General features: G+C 35.8%; 1 protein-coding gene across 17 annotated transcripts in view; it reads left to right on the top strand.

The window, feature by feature from the left end:
• Positions 1-15703, top strand: part of ERC1 (ELKS/RAB6-interacting/CAST family member 1) — a 554906-nt gene that overhangs the window by 232375 nt on the left and 306828 nt on the right. For all 17 annotated transcript variants that reach the window (XM_048216749.2, XM_057318942.1, XM_057318950.1 and 14 more), the window contains one exon: positions 8167-8302. In XM_048216749.2, the coding sequence (XP_048072706.1) occupies positions 8167-8302 (136 nt within the window). The remainder of the gene's footprint in view (positions 1-8166; positions 8303-15703) is intronic.

The raw sequence follows: 15703 nt of genomic DNA, 5'->3' as shown, positions 1-15703 counted from the left end.
TGAGACATGTGGAGATCAAAGAAACAGACTCTCGACACTTAGGGAGCCTGCAAAGGGAGGAGGAATTCCCATAACGTTTGTTTTTGGAAAACAGAGGTGCTGAATTTAATGAATTTTTTTTTAAAGATTTTATTTATTTTACAGAGAGAGAGAGTGAGGGAACACAAGCAGGGGGAGTAGGAGAGGGAGAAGCAGGCTCCCAGCAGAGCAGGGAGCCCGATGTGGGCCTTGATCCCAGGACCCTGGGATCATGACTTGAGCAGAAGGCAGACGCTTAATGACTGAGCCATCCAGGTGCCCCCGAATTTCTATGAATTCTTATAGTCAGTGGGGCTTAAAACCTGGAAATTTGAAAATCGGGAGGCTCTTGGGAGAGCCAGTAGGGTGAGAGGAAACTGAGTCCCCCACTTTTAAAGAGAAAGTACAACAAATAGTCCCCTAGAGATACAGCATAGAAGCAATAGTTTGAAAAACACCTAGGGTATGCTGGAGGGAGATTTGTTTACTAGTCTCAGAGTGTGTGCTGAAAGGAGAAGCATCCTTGTGAGGTTTCTTCCGGAACAAAGAAGCTGTTGTGCACCCTTCCCCTGCCCAACCCATAAGCATGAACACATGGCCACCTGTGGGAACAAGCACAATGTCTATACTTGCTACCAGCTTGCTAACAGTGGACATGCGCCCTCCAGCCAGGCCCCGGCACCAGGTCCACTCTCTCAGCAGATCCACACAAACCTTGCTAACACTGTGCATCTCATCCCTGCATTCCTTCCAACCCAGCTTGCCTCGGTCCCAGTCAGCTGCAGGTCCCCTCCACCCAGCATGGGTGTTCCTGGCACCTCATGCCCTGCCCCATGTTTTTCTGTAGTTTTGTGCTACTGCATTTCTAGCAAATGCCTAGTGTGACTCAATTAAAGCCCAAGGCATCCCTAGACAGGTTCACTAACAACACAGGATCCTGCCCACAAAAGGCAAAGGTAGCCATTGTAGCTGATGGAACTGAAGGCAAAAGAGGCTCAGCTTCAACAGCAGGGCACATAAAGCACACAAAGGAGACACCCATGAAGCACCAGGTCCTGGTGAACAGGGGATATTGTGTCTAGGGCAGTATAGGACCTCTTCTGCATAAGGCCATTATTTCAAGAGCAGAAGATGTGGCTGACTTCCTAACATAGAGAAACAGTCACAGAGAGTTAGACAATATGAGGAGACCGAGGAATGTATCCCAGATGATAGAACAGGACCAAATCACAGCAAGAGACCTAAACAAAATGGAGATAAGTAATATGACTGATAAGAGAATTTAAATAATTGTTAAAAAGATACTGGACTTGAGAAAAGAGTGGAAGACCTCAGCAAGACCCTTAACAAAGAGATAGAAAACATAAAAAAAGAACCAAATCAGAGATGAACTCAATAACTGAAATAAAGAATACACTATATGGGGCGCCTGGGTGACTAAGTTGAGTGTTCAACTCGTTATTTCAGCTCAGGTTATGATCTCATGGGTCGTGGGATTGAGCCCCATGTTGGGCTCCATGCTTAGTGGGGGAGTTTGTTTGGGTTTCTCTCCTCTGCCCCTTCTGCCCTCTCTCTCCTCTGGAATAAATAAATCTTTAAAAAAAAAAAAAAGAAGGAAAAGAAAAGAAACTATATAGAATAAATAGACTAGAGGACGTGGAAGGACGCATCAGCAACTTGGAGGACAGAGTAATGGAAAGCAATCAAGCTGAACAGGAGAGAGAAAAATATAATAAAAAATGAAAATAGACTTAGGGAATTCATTAACACCGTCAAGTGTAATAATATTTGTATTACAGGGATTGTAGAAGGAGGAGAGAGAGAAAAGAGAGTAGAAAATTTATTTGAAGAAATAATAGTGAAAACTTACCAAATTGGGGAAAGAAACAGAAATCCAGATCCAGAAAGCACAGAGAACCCACAACAAAATCAACCCAAGGAGGTCCACAAAAGGCACATAGTAATTAAAATGGCAGAAAGTAGTGATAGAGAATTTTAAAAGCAGCAAGAAAAAAGAAAACAGTTACATAGAAGGGAAACCACATAACGCTACCAGCTGACTTTTCAGTAGAAACTTTGCAGGCCAGAAGGGAGTGGCATGATATATTCAAAGTCCTGAAAGAAAAAACCTGCAGCCATGAATACGCTATCCAGCTAGGCTATCATTCAAAATAGAAGGAGAGATAAAGAGTTTTTCCCAGACAAACAAAAGTTAATTCATGACCACTAAACCAGTCCTACAAGAAATATCAAAGGGTACTAAGTTGAAAAGAAAGACCATAAGCAGGAGTAAGGAAAATATGAAGCACAAAAGCAATAAAATTAAGTATATCTATAAAAATCAGCCAAAGGATCCACACAATAAAGAGATGTAAAGTATGACACCATATGCCTAAAATGCGGTGGGTGTGGGGGGAAGGAGTAGAGAATGGGCTCAAACGTAAGTGACCATCAACTTAATATAGACTGCTATGTGCATAAGATGTTGTATATAAACGTAATGGTAATCACAAAGCAAAAACTGGTAATAGATATGCAGAGAATAAAGAGAAAGGAATCCAAGTATATCACTAAAGAAAGTCAACAAATTGTGAGAGCAAAAGAAGAACTGCAAAAACAACCATGAAACAAGTAACAAAATAGCAATAAATACATACCTATCAAAAATTACTTCCAATATAAATGGACTAAATGCTCTAATCAAAAGATATAGGGTGACAAAGTAGATAAAAAAAGCAAGACCCATCTGTATGCTACCTATAAGAGACTCATTTCAGACCTACAGATACATGCAGATGAAAAGTGATGGGTTGCAAAAGCTCTTATCATGCAAATCAAAATGAAAAAGCTGAGGTAGCAATACTTAGACAAAATAGACTTTAAAACTAAGGCTGTAACAAGAGACAAAGAAGAACACTATATATCATTATAAAGGGAACAGTTCAACAAGGCTTAGTAATTGTGGCAATTGTAAATATGTATGCACCCAACATGGCAGCACCCAGATACATAAAACAGCTAAAAACAAACGTAAAGGAAATAATTGATAGTAGTATAATAATAGTAGGGACTTCAACACTCCACTTACATCAATGGACAGATCATCTAAACAGAAAATAACAAGGAAACAGTGGCTGTGAAGGACACATTGGACCAGATAGATCTAACAGATACATTTGGAACATTACATCCTAACACAGTAGAATACACCTTTTTTTCAAGTGCAGATGGTTACATTCTCCATAATAGATCACATATTAGGCTACAAAACAAGTCTCAACAAACTCAAAAAGGTCAAAGTCCTACAATGTCCTTTCCAACCACAACACTATGAAACTAGAAATCAGCCATAAGAAAAAAATCTGGAAAGACTACAAATATATGGAGGTTAAACAACATGCTACTAAAATGAAATAAAAAAGGAAATAAAAAGGTATATGGAGACAAATGTAAATGAAAAGACAGTGGTCCAAAACTTTTAGGAAGCAGCAAAAGCAAGTCTAAGAAGAAAGATTATAGCAATAGAGGCCTACTTCAAGAAGCAAGGAAAACCTCAAATAACCCTCCTATAGTAGCTAGGAAAAGAAGAACAAACAAAACCCAAAACCAATGGAAGGAAGGAAATAATAAATAGAGCAGAAATAAATGAAATATAAACTAAAAAAGACCCCAATAGAACAAATCAATGAAACCAGGAGCTGGTTCTTTGAAAAGATCAAGATTGATAAACCTTTAACCTGACTCCTCACCAGAAAGAGAGGACTCAGATAAACAAAATCAGAAATGAAAGAGGAGCAATAACAACTGAAACCACAGAAATACGAGGTATAGTTATAAGAGAATATTTTGAAAAATTATATGCCAACAAATTGGACAACCTAGAAGAAATGGATAAATTCCTAGAAACCTGTTACTCACCAAAACTGAAATAAGAAGAAATAGAAAATTTGAACATACTGATTACCAGGAATGAAATTAAGTCAGTAATCAAAACCTCCTAACACAAAAGTTGAGGACTAGACGTTTTTAGAGATGAATTCTACCAAGCATTTAAAGAGGAGTCAATACTTATTCTTCTGCAAACTATTCCAAAAAATAGAAGACAAAGAAAGAAAAGCTTCCAGATTCATTCTGTGAGGCCAGCACTACCCTGATACCAAAACCAGTTAAAGACTCCACTAAAAAAGAGAACTGCAGGCCCGTATCTCTAATGAATGTAGTTGCAAAAATCCTCAACAAAATACTATCAAACCAAATCCAACAATACATTTTAAAAAATCACTCACCACCACAAGCAGGATTTATTCCTGGGATGCAAGATTGGTTCAGTAGTCATAAATTAATGCGATATGTCACATCAACAAGAGAAAGGATAAAAACCACATGATCATTTCAATAGATGGAGAAGAAGCTTTTGACAAAGTACAACATCCATTCATGATAAAAACTCTCAACAAAGTAGCTTTAGAGGGAACATACTTCAACATAGTAAAGGCCATATATGAAAAACCCACAGCATACATCATCCTCAATGAGGAAAAGGTGAGAGCTTTTCTCCTAAGCTCAGGAACAAGACAGGGATATCCATTCTCACCACTTTCATTCAGCATAGTACTGGAAGTCCTAATCACAGCAGTCAGACAACAAAAAGAAATAAAGGCATCCAAATTGGCAAGGAAGAAATAAAACTTCCACTATTTGCAGATGACATGATACTGTGTACAGAAAGCCCTAAAGACTCCACCAAAAACCTACTAGAACTGGTAAATGAATTCAGTAAGGTCACAGTATACAAAACCAATGTATAGAAATGCAACGGATTTCTATACATTGATACTGAAGCAGCAGAAAGAGAAAATAAGAAAATAGTCCCATATATAATTGCACCAAAGTATAAAATACCTAGGAATAAACTTAACCAAAGAGGTAAAAAACCTGTACTCTGAAAACTGTGAAACATTGATGAAGGAAATGGAAGACAACACTAACACATGGGAAGATATTCCATGCTCGTGGATTGGAAGAACAAATACTCTGAAAGTGTCCATACAGCCAAAGTAATGTATAGATTTAATGCAATCCCTATGAAAATAGCCATAGTATTTTTCAGAGTTAGAACAAATAATTCTAAAATTTGTATGGAACATAGAAGACCCTGAATAGCCAAAGTGATCTTGAAAAAGAACAAAACTAGAGATTTCAAGGTATAGTACAAAGCTGTAGTAATCCAAACAGTATGGTACTGGCATAAAAAATAGACGCATAGATCAATGAACAGAATAAAAAACCCAGAAACAAACCCACAATTACACCATCAATTAATCTTCTTTTTTTTTTAAACATTTTATTTATTTATTTGATAGAGATAGAGACAGCCAGCGAGAGAGGGAACGCAAGCAGGGGGAGTGGGAGAGGAAGAAGCAGGCTCATAGCAGAAGAGCCTGATGTGGGGCTCGATCCCAGAACGCCGGGATCACGCCCTGAGCCGAAGGCAGATGCTCAACCACTGTGCCACCCAGGTGCCCCCATCAATTAATCTTCTACAAGGGAGGCAAGAATATGCAGTGGGGAAAAAGACAGTCTGTTTAACAAATGCTGTTGGGAAAACCGGAGAGCTATGTGCAAAAGAGTGTACTTTCGTAGACCACTTTCTTAAACCATACACAAAAATAAATTCAGAATTGACTTAAGACCTGCATGTGAGACCTGAAACCTTAAAAATCCTGAAGAGAGCACAGACAGTAATTTCTCTGACATCAGCTGTAACAACATTTTTCTAGATATGTCTCCCGAGGCAAGGGAAACAAAAGCAAAAATAAACTATTGGGACCACATTAAAATAAAAAGCTTCTGCACAGCATAGGAAGCAATCAACAAAACAAGAAGAGAACTAGTGAATAGGAGAAGATATCTGCAAATGACATATCTGATTTAGGGTTAGTATTCAAAGTATATGAAGAACTTCTACAACTCAACATGAAAAAAACAATTTAAAAAAGGGCAGGAGACATGAATAGACATTTCTCCAAGGAAGACATACAGATTGTCAAAAGACACATAAAAGATAGCACCACTCATCATCAGGGAAACACAAATCAAAACTACAATGAGATATCACCTCATACCTGTCAGAATAGCTACAGTCAAAAACAACAGGTGTTCGTGAGGATGTAGAGAGAAAGGAACCCTTGTGTGCTGTTGGTGGGAAAGCAAACTGGTGCAGCCACTGTGGAAAACAGTATGGAGGTTCCTGAAAAAATAGAACTACCAAATGATTCAGTAATTTAGTTATCCAACTATTTACCCAAAGAATGTGAAAACACTAGTTTGAAAAGATACATGCAGTCTTATGTTTAATGCAGCATTAAGTAGACAAATTATGGAAGCAGCCCAAGTGTCTATGGATAGATGAATGGATAAAGAAGGTGTGATACACACACACACACACACACACACACAGAGGAATATTATTCAGCCATGAAAAGAATGAAATCTTGCCATTTCCCACAATGTAAATGGAGCTAGAGAGTATTATGCTGAGTGAAATAAGTCAGAGAAAGACAATACCATATGATTTCACTCATATGTGGAATTTAAGAAACACACAAATGAACAAAGAAAAAAGAGACAAAAAACAGACTCTTAACTATAAAGAACAAACTGCTGGTTACCAGAGAGGAGGTGAGTTGGGGGATGGGTAAAATAGGGGAAGGGGATTAAGAGTACACTTATCATGAAGAACACTGAGTAATGTATAGAATTGTTGAATCATGATATTGCACACCTGAAACTAAAATAACAATGTCTGTTAACTATACTGGAATTAAAATTTAAGAAAAGAGAAAAAAGAATAATGAAAAGATGTTCAGCTTCAGTAGTCAGCAACATGCATTTTAAAACTACGATGAGATATTATTTATATCAGATGGTTAATATTTAGAAAGTCAGATAGTACTAAGTGTTAATGATTTCCTAGTGGTGTAACAGGTATCGCTGTGTACTGTTGGTGAAAATACAAGTTAATACAATTTCTTGGAGAGTAATTAGTGAATTTGAAGGTATACCTATTGTATGGCCTACTATTTCTGTTTCTAGGCCCATGCCTTGCGGAAACTCTTGCATAGGGATATCAGAGTATAACTAGCAGCATTGTTCATAATAGTAAGAAAAACAAAACAACTGCACTGTTCATCACTTTGGGAATGGATTGAAACAATTGCTTTATATTTATACTGTAGTGAAAATTGAAGGGATTGAAAAACTGGATTAACACTCATTGTTTAGTATGAGTCTCAAAAGGGTGTATTGAAAAGAATCAGTTATTAATAAATCGTATATGAATTTCAAAAGCATGCAAACTAAATGAAGTATCCCTATAATAAAAGCAAAGGGATTTTTTTTTTAAAGATTTTTAATTTGACAGAGAGGACACAGTGAGAGAGGGAACACAAGCAGGGGGAGTGGGAGAGGGAGAAGCAGGGAGCCCGATGCGGGGCTTGATCCCAGGACCCCGGGATCATGACCTGAGCCGAAGGCGGATGCTTAATGACTGAGCCACCCATCCGCCCCAAAAGCAAGGGGATTTTAAACACAACATTTAGAATAGAAGTCATTCTTATTTTAGTGTGGAGGCAGTGGAATAGGATTGGGAACTTCAGAAGTACGTATAATCTTTTGTTGCTTAAGCTGGGTTCCCAGATTGTTACATCATTATTTTCATATTCATATATATTATATATAGTCTTTTGAAAGTTTGAAATATTTCATAGTAGTAAAATTAGAGTTATTTCTATCAAGCCTTTCTTAATCGGGTACTCTACTGTTTCATAGCATTGATGTCCGTAGACTTTCCCTGTTTCTAACATAAAGACCTGAATTGATTTCTTCAGACTATCGCATGCCTTTCTTTTGTTTTATGGTTTTATGTTTCACAAAATACATGTTTAAACATAGTTTCTGAAGCATCATTGTTACCAATTTGCTATCCTTGGTAGGAAAGAATTTTGAATTGTTAGAAAACTCTTGCAGCAAGAATTCTTTGTTGGTTTTCAGCTGTTACTTGGTGTCGGTGGTATAAATTTGTAAATGAAAATATTCTTCTCTACACACATATATGAAAAGCTTGGCTTTTCTCCCCTTTATCAATAGGCAAGTGAAAGACCAGAATAAGAAGGTAGCAAATCTGAAGCACAAGGAACAGGTGGAAAAGAAGAAGAGTGCACAGATGCTTGAGGAGGCTCGACGAAGGGAGGACAATCTCAATGACAGCTCCCAGCAACTACAGGTTAGAACACGAGGACAGTCTGAAAGGATCGGGTGAAGAGATTTGATCCATAATTGCATGTTGTTTTCCTCTTCATCTTTATCCTCCTCTTTTTTCTCTTTCTAACCCTGCTTGCTGCCTTCCTCTGAGACCAACTGTTTAGCAATAAAGGAATGGCTTTAAATAGAAAAGGCAAGTTTTATTCCACAGCTTTGTGAGGATCCACCTCAGCATAGGAGGAAGTTCACCTTGCTTCAAGTTGATCGCATTTAATTGGTAAGTTCAATGTCAGTTTAATGAGTGGGTTCTCTTAAGCTTCAGGTGGTCAGTGTTACCGTTTGCCGTTTTCTTTCATTAAAGTGCGTTGCTAAACTTGGTTTGTGTCTAACTTCCTTCTGTGTTTTTCATTCTCCTTTCCCTTTTACCCTGCCTTTTCCTTTTTGCCCTCTCCCTCTTTCTTTCCCTCCTTTTTAAACATTCAATTTAGAGAACATATTTCACAGTCATAGGATGTATAACCTATACTTTTTCACTTCAGCGGAGTGATAATTGATGTGTAAACCTAATTATTCACAAATTAGGGTGAAATTAGACTCCGTAACAGTAGGAGTAGTGATGATATGAGAAGTGCCCATCTGTGTTCAGTACCTGGCCCTAGGCCCAGGTCATTCATGGTTTCTAACCTTTACAGTGATCCTGTGGGACAGATGGTTTTATACACATTTTATAGATAAGGAAACAAGACTCAGAGAAATTGAATTATTTGCCTAAATGCACACAGTTTTCAAAGTGGCTCAGCCACGATTTTAACTGAGACTTTCTGGATCTCTAGCCTGTCGGAATGAAGGTTTAAATTTTAGAGAAGAATATCATAAACTTTGCTAGAAACCTCTGAAACTTCTGCTAAGGCTGCTAAGCCATTGCCACTTCATTTTTCTCTCGTTACAACTTCGAATTGGGTAAGAGAGTGTGTCACAGTTGCATTGTCATGAAATCTTTACTGGAGAGGTTTAGAGGAGTTATTACTATGGAAGCCATTTTTAGGCTTTACCACAAACCCATTTCAGACATGTTTTTAATTTCTTTTTTCATTCATCTTTTATATAAATTTTATTGATTATAAAATGCATAGTCCTTATAGGAATAGTAGACATTTTCTCAAATGCAGCACCTTTTGATAAAGCAGCATACCAGTTTTCCCTCCTTCTTGCCAACAATAGTCAATACTGTCAATTTTCTCTTCCTCCCTTTTTTTAAAATGCCATTCTGTTGGATGGAAAATATTTAATTTTTGTTTTAATATATATTTCTCTGATTACCAAGTGAGGCTAAGTATTATTCATGTCTTAAATTTTTATTTGTTAATGTAAATCAAATGTTATGTCTCCTCCATGTTGGCCTTTTCCCCAAGCATTTTTTGGTTCGTTTATTCCTGTTTTAGGAACATATAAATATTTATCTACAAATATTTTTAAGTTGTTCTGGGCTTTCATTTTTTACCTATATATTTTTTTAAAGATTTTATTTATTTGAGAGAGAGACAGACAGAGTACACACAAGCTGGGGGAAGGGGCAGAGAGAGAGGAGAAGCAGACTCCCTTTTCAGCAGGGAGCCTGATGCAGGGCTCCACTGTGGTATCGTGCACTGAGCCGAAGGCATAAGCTTTACTGACTGAGCCACCCAGGTGCCTCTTACCTTTAATTTTTAATTTAAATTATTTTAGGGTATTTTGTGTTGTGAGGGTCTTATTTTTCTTCATTGCTAACAATTACACTAGGTCATTGATAGGAAATTATTTCATTGCTCACAAGTTTGAATTGGCATCTTTATATTTTATGAAATTATTTAACAGGCTATTTCTAGGATTTCATTCAACCTCCTTTGTTGAACTAGGATCACATCATTTTTAATTACAGAAAATATTTATTTTACAGAACATTTACAGAATATATTTATTTATGTTACCTCCTTAACTGTTTCATTTGTCTTGTGCCCTCTGTCCCTTTAATGTTTTCTGTTACTAGTCTATCTGTGTAAACTGAAAGGTGCCCTTTTAATCTTTTGTCAGTTTTTATGTTAACGTCAAAAGATCCTTCACATGTAATCTCCTATTTCCTCTTCATATAATATAAGAAGTCAGATTATTTATTTATATATTACATAGAAAACTAATTTAGAGTAAATGAATGATTTTTCCAAGGTGTCTCAGTAAGTGATAGGTATAAAAGTTATGACAAATCATAGTTCATGGCCATATGCAAGATACACATGTATGTAATTTATTGAAATATAGTGAAAAGATCATAGGATTACAAATAGAATACTTTGCATCTGATCTCAGCTCTTTACTAACTCTGCCACTTACTTCTTAACCATTTTATTGCAAATAACAACCTAGTGGTAGTCCGTATCCCTAGCACTCAGATTGTGATCTCTAAATAGGATTCCCCTCTAAAAGAAGCTAGAGATTCTTGGAAAAATGGCTAATCATAGAATTCATGGGAGTAGAATAGTAGAAAAGCAATTGATTTAGGATTTGTATTAACAATAGCTCTTAATACCTGAATCTTTTTGTGTTTTAAATTTCTGCATATATATTTGAGCCCATCTATTGATGTTTTTATGAAATAGGAAATGCAAATGGAAGGAATTATTTTAGTATTTCCATTATAGGCATAATAATTCTAGGATTATAATATATTTTCTATCTGTTAAAAAATACTTTAATGTTTTCAACTTTGATGAATAATGAATATTTAATCTTTATTAGATGCCACCTGCCTTCCAAAGATTAATTCTGTTGATCATGTTAATAAGCACATGGTATGGTTTGTGACAATTCAAACCTGTGTTAAAACAAGAAGGTTCATTCTCACGTTTTGTTATTCAGTGACTGACTGCCAGCTATGGTAGTTTATTGGTGCCTTCACTCTTCCTAGCAGAAGTTACAATTTGCCACAAGGCAGTTGTACTGCTTTTTAAATTTGCCTTTCTTTATTCTGAAAGATAAATATATTTTTAAAAATACGTAATAAAACACATACGTATACACACAATGTAAATAATACGTACAGAGTGATCATCTCAAGAAATGAGAAGATTACTGACATCCCAGAAATCACATGTGTATTCCTTCCTGATCATTATTTCCTCCCTTCCTCCAGAGGAAATTATTATTTTGACTTTTATTGTTCTTTGCAACCTGTGTATATATTAAAAGTATAGCTTAGTTTTGTTTATTTTTATTTTATGTTATATAAATGAAGTCATCATATTTATTCTTTTGTGACTTCTTTAGTTCAACATCATGTGTGAGGTTTGTTCATGATTGTTGTGTGTAACATTTGCACATTTGTTGTCCTTGCTGTACCTTTGTTTTAGATCAAAATTCCATGTTTTATCTTCATTTCTTCCCAATTTTTTATTTGAATATTCATTTGGAACTGAAAGTACTCCTTTTTTGGCAGAACATGAGTTTGGACATAAGTTATTACTTTACTCATTGTTCTTGGCTCAACACATTAAGAATGTTCTAAAAAGATTAAACAAATTCCTTACATATTAAATGAAAATGGTACCTGAAAATGGAGGGAACCTAGGAATCCTGCAACTGTAAACATGGTTATTGTTTACTGTGGCCTTAGTTATGAGTGTCCTTTCTTAAGATATGACATTGCCATACAATTGTATTCTGTTTGTACCTTTGTTTTGGACAGTTATTAACTAGTCTCAAATTTTTTGGTTTTAGAAGCCCTTTTATACTCTTAAAAATTAGTAAAGTCTCAAAGAAGATGTTTTAATGTGGGTTATAATTATATACACATGCAGTTAACTTATTGACCTGGGTTTCCATCATCTCATTGTATCTGAAGATACATCTCCAGCAATATAAACATACTTACATAAAAAGTTATTTGCAACGTTGTTGGTAAGTGTGAACTATTGGACAACCTAATTGCCCATAGATAGGAGAGTGCTTGAATCTTCTATGGTACATCCACACATTGGAGACTTGACAGCTTTAAAAAAGAGAGGAAGATCTCTAATGGACTGATACAGAGTGATTTCCTGGACATTCCATTAAGTGGGGGGGAAGAAAAGCACAAAAACTATCTATAGTGTGCTAATCTTGGTATAAGAAGATACATATATATATCTGATCTTTTTTACAAAAGAAAACAGGAAGGGTAAACTAGAAAGTAAAGAGAACAGTTATCAATGGGAGTGGTGGGGAGAAGAGTGGAAAGAAGGAAATAGGATTGGGGTGGTAGGCTTGAGGAGAACCTTCCTTTAGCACATCACTTCAGAGAATAGCTCTGACTCGCCAAACCATAGTAATATATCACATACTCTAAAACCTAAGTAAGCAAAACCAATTAAAATGCGTTGGGGGAAACCAAAAGAGAATACAAACACTAACAAGTGAACCTGTCTCATAAACAATAAAAACACCCTCAAAGGGGTGAGGAAGAAGGGAACTAAACCTAAGTTGCTTTGGAAAACATTTTCTTGACTGAATGCCATTAAGCTAAAGACAAAAAGAACTGTATATAAATGTTATAATCTAGTAATAAATGTGTTTCTTACAAAGGTTAGGCTAGCCATTCTGAAAGCACTTGATATGTATACTAGAATTCAAATAAATATTGATAATGAGGGCTGAGGTTTTCATTGTTCAAGAAAGAATTTATGAATAAGTAAAGTGGGAAGGCTTAAATGAGCCCTGTGGTGTTGAACTGGAATCAGAGATATTAGTATGAAGTCATGGTATATAATTTATATGCAGATAGTTGTATTTAATTTATATGCAGATAGAAATATTGGTATGTGTATATGTATGGGGTTATTATACATGCTTGTATTTCGTAACTGTCCATTAAGAGGGCTTAGAAGCAATAAGCATACCTAACACCCAGATTTTGGTTGCTATACACCTTTATCCAGTGAAATGGACCAAGACATCTTGGAGAAGTGGTTGATTCCAGGGCTGGGATAGGGAAAATAAACAGTGAGCCTGGATAACTTTGTGGTTCCAGAAAATAGTGGAAATTGTGGAGAGAACATAGGAGCCAACATAGAGGAGTACCTGATATCTCCTGCTAAAACAATTTGAGTAAAAAAAGAAATAATGATAATATTTTAAGCTGTGGAATGAAATAAATATTCATGAGTCCATACTGATATAAATAATCAAATGCATAAGTAAGTGCGGGAGTAAGGACAGCTCTTTCCTAAAGAAGATTTCTAATTACTAAGTGTAAAAGGAAATAGATTTTAAATAATCACCATGAAGCAAACACCTCAGTATATAATAATTGTTGCAGACAAGATCCATCGATGGTTGTGAAAATTAGTGAGTGAATATTTAAAGAATAAGATTGGCATAGTCTCAATATATTCCTGGAGATGTTTATTAATTATAAAGAGAAGACTGTAACTGTTCAGTGAACAGTCCTAGCAGACACTACCTTAACAAAATGATCAAGGTTAACATTACCAGTAGTCAAGTAGATTGAGAAGGAGACAATATCATTTCTTTGTTGCTCTTTCTCCAAAATGTAAAATCTTATTCCAGTCATGAGAAAATACCAGACAAATCCAAATTCTGGGACACTTTATAAAATAACTGTGCAGTATACTTTAAAAGTATCAAGATCATGAAAGACAAAGACTGAAGACTGTTATAGGTGGATTGGTGGGAGCTTAGAAGAAATGTTAATTAAATGAAATGTGAAATCCTGGATTAAATCCTGAAACAGATACTGGACATTAGGGAAAAACTGTTGAAATTAGAATAAGGTCTTTAGTTTGGTAAAAAGTATCATACCAATGTCAGTTTCATAATTTTGATCATTGTCACTGTGGTTATGTAGGATCTTAACATGAGAGGAGATTTGGTGGAGGGGTATATGGGAAATGTACTAATTTTGCAACTTCTCTGTATGTTTATAATTAGTTCGGAATAAAAATTTATTTAAAATTGTCATTGGCTCTCTTTTCTTAGCACTTTTAATTACCTATTTCACTTTCCCATCCTCTTGAAATAAGTGAGCTATGAATTTCAAAAACCTCTTACCTCCACTCTTAATGATACAAGATAGGTATTTTAGGCTTTTTTTCAAATACCATTTCTAAGTTTGCAATGCAGGTATTACTGTATTTTCCGTATTGTTTGATATCCTAAAGGCTTACTTTAATGTAGAATTTAGTTGAACAAGTTGATTGTTCTGAAAATTCGACGCAAATCGTAAAGCCATGATACAATAACATGGCTCTTTTGTTAGAGTTGATGTACCTTGACTAGTCTGTATCCCTCTAAGATACTAGGCTTAATTTTTACTCATTTTCCTTGATGTCTTTCACTTATTCAATATAAATTTATCAAATGCTTTCTAAGTGTAAAGATCTGTTGCTAGAGTTGGTTATAGTAGTGAAAAGGCATATTTCCTGCCCTTCTGGAGAAGGGGAAGACAATATACCATAATGATAAAACTAAGCAAGTAATAAATAGAAATTATGGCAAATTAATTTGGGGGACTTGAGTTTAAAAATCATACTGAACTCCATAAGAATCAGTGATACCATCTCAAAGTAAAATATTAACAGAAGAACATGGAGTTAGAGTTGAGTCCTTAAGGTCCTCAGTAGGTAGAGATGTGGTTGGGTAGGAGAAGGTGGTGTTTGAAAGGAAACAAATGAAAAGACCAGTTGAGGTGGGAGAGAAAAAGGAGAGTATGGCATTATAGAAGGAAAGAGAGAAGATTGTCTCCAGAGAGGGAGTAAGTATTTCATGTTAATGTTGCTGAGAGGCTGAGGAGGACAACATAGTTGAGTGGTGTGATCCAGTGTATTCAAAATGGTCAGGAGCAGTGATCTCCCTGGGTTAAGGTAGATAGATGTCTTCCATTATAGCCTGTTGACCTTGGAGATAGTTAGATAGTCCTATATTGATACAGACACTTGCCTTGGACAATTTTTCTGTCACACACTCGCCAAAATTCACTGTCCTTCACAAGGTCTTTCTTAGGTATATACGTGACTAATATTAAGACTTGATTATACAATGGTTATTTAAAGTGTTTCTAGCATGTTCCATGCGTACATCTAAACTGTTTTACAATTCCAGTTGATATTCATGAAATAGGACATGAATGATAAAAGCAATGCGGCCCATATTGGCAATGAGCCTTTCCTATTATCATGTTTTTTAATTATACTGCCTCGTCTCTTGATATTCAGCATTTAATTTTGCCGAACTTTCTGTTTTCCTTACTCAAGAACTTAGCTCTGTACTAAATTTAGTTCTGAGTTGTTTCATTAATAGTTTTTGTAAGCCATATTTTCTTTAATTGGCTAAATAAGATTTCAGGATAATCTGTAGTCCTCAGTAAACATTTATTGGGTGCCTGTTATGGAACTGT

This window comes from Ursus arctos, unplaced genomic scaffold, assembly GCF_023065955.2.
Source record: "Ursus arctos isolate Adak ecotype North America unplaced genomic scaffold, UrsArc2.0 scaffold_26, whole genome shotgun sequence".
NCBI classification, from domain to species: Eukaryota; Metazoa; Chordata; class Mammalia; order Carnivora; family Ursidae; genus Ursus; species Ursus arctos.
This window is presented reverse-complemented; position numbering and strand designations above follow the sequence as displayed.